This window comes from Episyrphus balteatus, chromosome X (assembly GCF_945859705.1).
Source record: "Episyrphus balteatus chromosome X, idEpiBalt1.1, whole genome shotgun sequence".
Lineage (NCBI taxonomy): Eukaryota > Metazoa > Arthropoda > Insecta > Diptera > Syrphidae > Episyrphus > Episyrphus balteatus.
In genome coordinates, this window is record NC_079138.1 from 1,682,881 (window position 1) to 1,689,118 (window position 6,238).

The following is a 6,238-nucleotide window of genomic DNA, read 5'->3' on the forward strand; positions in this document are numbered from 1 at the left end:
AGTTTGTTTTTAGTAGTCTGAAAATAATTAAAAGGGGTTTAACTTATTCGTATACTTTAACATACTGACAGTGTTCTAAAATATATTAAGTTGGAAACGAAGACCAATTGTTTATTAACATTTGCTTACTTAATCAACAAATACTAAAATGTCAGGTAAGCAATAGTTTAATAATGCAAAAACAGTTTCTTTTATAATGTAAAAATAATTCATGTTTGCATTACTTTTAAAGAATATCTAAGAAAAACAAATACATCATCAGCATCACCGACAGCAGCACCCACTCCTACAGTCTTATCAACTCTCACAAAAAGCTCAGCTGCAGATACAACGAATATTTTTCTCGAGCGTGGAGGCAAATTTCAATGCATTTTAATTGTTTTGCTAGCCTTAAATAGCATAATAGTTGGTATCAATCATACGATAACAGCCTTTCACATTTATATACCAGCATATTTTTGTAGGGTAAGGAAATAAATATACCTACTATACTTTTTTAACTAATTTATAAGTTCAATTCAAAAAGTCTGCTTTGTCGAAAATGATCCTTTGATTGGTTTTAGAACCTAAAAGTAGAACAAGTATAAATATAACTTAAACGCAGTAGTATAAACTCCTCGTCGTTTCGTTCATTTTATTTTGACTTAATCTCATTTAAGTAACTTAATCAGTTTTAAGTAACCCTTGCCTTCGAAAAAAAGAAGACTACTCAGTTTACTTAATTATTTTTGCTTTCCAATTTTGGAACTCAAATATCTTTTAAACGATTAGATGAACGGAAAAAGTGTACCAATCCTTTTTTGTAGAGCGCTCAATTTCCTACACGAATATTTAAATAAATTTGCTAAGAAGTCGATTTATAAAAAAATGGATTTTTTTTAGTAGATGAATGGAAAATTGCGAAGCGGAGGACCTTCCCTCGTAACCCCGAAAAGTCGATTTTTCAGAAGAGACAAAAACCAAGTATGAAGGCAAACAGGGTCTATTACATCCGGATTTTTTCCAACACCGATTTAGTCAAATTTTTATTTTGGAAAAATGTCAAACTTGTAGCCATTTAAAAATAAATCCAAAAAATAGCATAATAAACAGCCTAAGAGTATATTTTACACATTTGACACTTTTTGGACTTTTTGTTTTCAAAGTTTTTGAATTTTTTTTTATTGAACGGGAATAATTTTATCTAAATCCAGGATAGAAAACCTTTTTGACATCAATTAGGCTAAATTTCTAGGTTATATACTCTTTAAAAAAAAAAATCTATTGAAACCCTTATTCTGTTCGCAGTTTTAAATAAAGAAAAATTTCAGTTTTTTGTATTCCTCATACATTCTTCAGTATGTGACTTTTTGTCAAAAAATGGCCGTACAATTGCACCAAAAGAATCACTGGCGTGTTCCCTAGGGTTTTGTTTTTTTCGACCTCCCATAAGACACGGTGCACATTAGTGCGGTATTTTGGTCTAAAACCTGGTAAAAATATTTAAACACATTTCTCACAATAAATAGACACCCACTTGACACTTGGTTACCCACTCTCGAAATGCAAGATTGTGCTACATAACCAGCAGTTTAATAGTATATAGGTACGCGTTACACTATGTTGCGGGACCCATTTTTTAAAGGGGCCCAAACATTTAGCCTTTCCCCGAGGCCCCGGCAACTCAACGTACGCCACTGCGCATTGTGCGATGTAACTAAAATTTGGCGTGACTTTGTCATAACTGCGTTTGTTAAGTATGTAGACATACAATTTTTAAAGTGCATACGCAGTCTCCAACAACAGTATTAATAGAACTTTTCATTTGTAGGATGATCCGGCGGAAAATTGTGGGCCTTACGTAAACGGAACACTTTGTCCAAGTGGATATGTGTTCGATGAAAAAGATGCTGTATCTATAGCAGTAGAGGTAAATGATATCAATATTTCAAAATTTCAAAATTTCAAAATTTCATACAACTCCAATATCCTTACATATTATTATTTAGTGGTCCCTTGTATGTGACAAACGAATGCTGGCTCCTTTAGTGAATACTTTGTACTTCGTTGGTGTTACTATAGGCGCACTTATATGCAGTTCCTTATGTGATGTATGGGGACGCAGAAAATTAGTTCTCATATGCATGTATGGTCAAGCTTTAATGGCATATGCCCAATATGCAGCACAAAGTTTTCTTGTATTTTGTGCATTTCGTATGATGCAAGGATTTTTTATTCAAGGCCTTCAAACCTGCACTTATACGCTTATCTTAGAATATTGTCCATCCAGATATCGCACAATATGTTCAACACTATGGGAGCTTAACTGGACATTGGGATTAATTTTGCTAAGTGGAGCATCATATTTGATTCGCGATTGGAGGCTTTTAACATTAGTTTTGACAATACCTACAATTCTTAGTATTTCATATAGTTGGTTAGAATATAATGCAAAATACTAGGGCCCCTCTTAGGGTTGTCAAATATCAATTGATAGATAAACGATAAACTTATCAATTGAAAGACATTTTGGTATTACGGTTGTCAATTGATAAATTTTTCTCTATTGTGATCAAACGTATACAAAATAATTGTTAATAGGCCTATTTTTGTTTTGGCGTTTCATTTCACATTAATTTATTTAGTAAAAATATATGATGAGAAAAATCTATCGGAAAACAATTTGCAATTGATGGAAAATTTGATACATAGCAACCTTTTTAATATCCATAATAGCTAGTTTATCAAAAGAACTATTCACAATAGATCTCAAATTTATAGCAAGGACAAATTTTACCAAAAATTTTGATAATACCGATTCCTTAATTTTGTTGATAAATATCAAATATTGTGTTGATATTTGACAATCGTAATAGGGGCCAAGGTATCTTTTTTTTAACAAAACGAAAACGTTTATTTATTTTTAGGATGATCCCAGAATCTATAAATTGGCTATTGGCAAAAAATGAAATTAAAAAAGCTATAAAATTGGTGCAGAAAATTGCCACTTTTAACGACTCGTGTGACATTGCTCAGCAATGTAGTTCCTTTGATATGAATAGTTTCACGAGTCCTACAGAACGCTTTCAAGTAATGGAAGATGAGACTGAAAAAACACATCGTTTTTGTGATATAATTCGTTGTCGAGTTCTCCGTAAGCATCTTTTTACAATGACTGGAATTTGGTGAGTATTTTTTTTTTTTTTGATTGGAATAAAGAATTTTATCTATAAAAATAACACATTACATGTATGTAAATGCCTTTAGAGCAGAATACTTTGATCATTCATTGGATAAAAAATAGTCCTTTTTACAAGCCCAATACAAAAAAATTAATTTTTGAACTAGGTTTTCAAAAAAATTTTGAAAACTAAGTTTGAATAAAATTTTTAAATTTCTCTCCAATTAAGATTTTAGAAGCTTCCAATATTCCCTAAAATAAATTTATTATATTCTGTGTTGGTGTTGTTCTCTCATTTTCCACAATAATATTAATTTAACACAAATATTAAAAAATATTGTTAGGTATGCTTTTTAGATAAAGTTATTGTTCTATTATTTTACTTACAGGTTCAGTGTGACACTTTCATACTATGGTATCTTATACTATTTACCTAATTTAGCTGGCGAAAGGCATTTAAATTTTTTAGTTGGAGCAATTATTGAAGGTATTGCTTATATTTTAGCGTATTTCCTACTTTCGAGACTCGGTAGAAGATTACCAATGGCATTTTATCAATATGGAAATGGTGTCTTACTTTTGGCCATTGGAATAATTACAACCATTGCTGGCCAAAGTCAAATTAAAGGTATCTATATGATCAATTTTACCATTGACGGTTTTTACATTCGGCGGGTTGCGCATGCGATTTAAGACATCAGTAGTTAAGCCTAGTTCGCTGTTGATGCGAAACGAATTTTTTCGTCGGTCTCCACCAGAACAGCGAAATGCTTACGAAATCAAGTTTGGGAATGGCTTTTGTAGCTTTTTATTAAAAAAAAAATTTCTTTAGCGTCAAAAGTCTCCATAACAAAAAATTTATGGTAATCGGTCGCAAAAGCATTGCAAAAGTATAGAAGGTTCATTGTACTGGGACGTTTTCATAAATAAAATTTTAAAATAGTTTTGGACGTTTTTTTAAGTTATTTCAATCAAACAATAAGTGTAAAGTGTTTTCATTATCGCTAAACCAATTAACTATTACATATTCAGCCCTATCGTGAGTTTCACGTGAACAAGATTCCACCCGGAAAAATTAAATTTCACTTTTCCCCTATTGTGAGTTCCGGGCAAAAAGTTATTCACGTTCGGACATTGTAAATTTCCTTTCGGGTGAAACTCATGATAGCTTTTTAAATATTCCGGGCCGAAAACATTCCACGTGAAACTCACACAATAGGGCTGATTATAATCTAATCACACTAATATTTTTCAAATTTTCAAAATTATTATAATTATTTAAATTTAATTGCGAAACTAGAATGGTCCCTTATAATCATCACATTAATTGCCAAGGGACTAGCTGTATCCAGTTTCTGTGCCATGTTTATTTATTGCAGTGAATTGCTTCCAACAGTGTCGAGGGGCTTAGGTCTTGGACTATGTGGATTTTCAGCTAGATGTGGCAGTCTTATAGCTCCCCAGCTAATGTCTTTAGTAATAAGTAATATAGAAAATTATTTCAACATAAAACAAATTTAAATTGATTTCAGGTTTATTATGTGCCGGAATATATACCTCTGACAATAATGGCAGTATTTTTGCTATCAGCTGCATCTGTAACACTTTTTCTACCAGAAACTCTTCATTCGCGACTACCAAATAATATTGAAGAAGCTGAAAAAATGTGGGCAACAGAGAATTGAGTTTCATTTATTCATACTAAGATGTACATATATCATGCAAAATATACGAATTATAAATTAATTTTATTTTCTTGAAGCAAGTTAATTTATTCAAAATTAAATATTGTTTCTTTAAATTAGTTATAAAACGATCTCTCTACTTGGTTAAATTATTTTAAACCTATACACGTTCGGGACACATTCGGGATACGTTTGGGACACATACGGGACCACATTCGGGACACGTTTGGGACACATTCGGAACACGTTCGGGACACGTTTGGGACACGTTCGGGACACATTCGGGACACACTCTGGAGCCTAATAAAACAGAATAGAAAAAAACTAACAAGTGACTTGTCAAAGCTGAGTTAATAAAAAAAAACTAAGATAAGACATGTTTCCGAAAGACACGCCTGTGGCAACAAGGAATAACAACATAAGTCAACTTATGTTGAAATTAATTTTTTTTCTAGAAAATCTGATGCAAAATAAGCGATTCCATCTACCACATTTTTTTCGTAGTTTTATCTCAAGCGGTTTATGAATTACAGGTAAAAGAAAAATGACATTACCATTGATTTGTAATGGGAATGGGAAGCCAAACTTTCAAAACGCTCTCCTGAAAAGTTGTAAAAACTGACTTTTGTTGTTTTTCCTTGTTGACAAGTAAAAAAAAGTTTTAGTTCAATTCACTGGGCCGTTTTCAAAAAATTGATTTTTCAAAAAAGATTAAAATTTTGTTTTAACCTTTTTGGGTGACAACTAGTGTGAGATATCAGAGCACAAAAAAGTTGGAAGTAAAAATTTAATTGAAATCGGTGGTGTCGTTTACGAGAGTGTCAGCTATCAAGAAAACGGTTCTAAGGCAAGTACCTTCAATAATGGTCCAAAAATATTTTTTTTGTATTTTAAAAGTACTACCCAACATCAACATGCCACATTCCCACATTACATATTTATACAATGCATGTAAACATGGTCAACTTAATGAGTAAACGCGTTGACTCTCTGCATCACCATAAAATATTTTTAATCTAGTCATTTTGTGGGACCCTATATCAGGAACCATGCTTTAAATATTCTGTTCCGATAATTTTTATTTTATATTTGCTCATGTGGAAAGTTCTCAACTGTAGGATAAAAAAAAAAAAAAAACAAGATTTTTTTACAGATTTGAAATACATGTATTTTCTGTCATTTTTTTTTTTGTTCTTTACCACATATACATACATACATTTTAATTTGTTTTCCTTTTTTTAGAAGAATTACAGCATACATTTAGATATACATATTATGTTTACTATCAAATATCTTTATTTTATGCAATTTTTTTTACATTTAATTTTAAACATACTTAAGTTTTCTTATAGATATATACACTTACACGTTTTTATTAAATATAAGTTAATGT

General features: G+C 31.3%; 1 protein-coding gene across 2 annotated transcripts; it reads left to right on the forward strand.

Moving 5' to 3' along the window:
* On the forward strand, positions 1-4,906 carry LOC129920600 (solute carrier family 22 member 6-A-like). Of its 2 annotated transcripts, none has more exons than XM_056002003.1 (8): positions 1-155; positions 263-465; positions 1,811-1,909; positions 1,989-2,416; positions 2,907-3,164; positions 3,550-3,788; positions 4,461-4,636; positions 4,693-4,906. In XM_056002003.1, exons 1-8 carry the CDS (start codon positions 149-151, stop codon positions 4,843-4,845), a joined length of 1,563 nt encoding a protein of 520 aa, XP_055857978.1. In that variant the 5' UTR covers positions 1-148; the 3' UTR covers positions 4,846-4,906. The 2 variants fall into 2 exon arrangements, with proteins under 2 accessions (XP_055857978.1, XP_055857977.1); XM_056002002.1 differs by having other exon boundaries at positions 2-155; positions 233-465.
* The last annotated feature ends 1,332 nt before the right edge of the window (positions 4,907-6,238 follow it).

What these genes read in the sequence shown, in the direction of transcription:
- LOC129920600 (XM_056002002.1), top strand. An exon ending in TGGCCAAAGTCAAATTAAAG is followed by an intron (nt 3,789 to 4,460) that starts GTATCTATATGA and finishes TTGCGAAACTAG; the next exon opens with AATGGTCCCTTATAATCATC. An exon ending in CTCCCCAGCTAATGTCTTTA is followed by an intron (nt 4,637 to 4,692) that starts GTAATAAGTAAT and finishes AATTGATTTCAG; the next exon opens with GTTTATTATGTGCCGGAATA.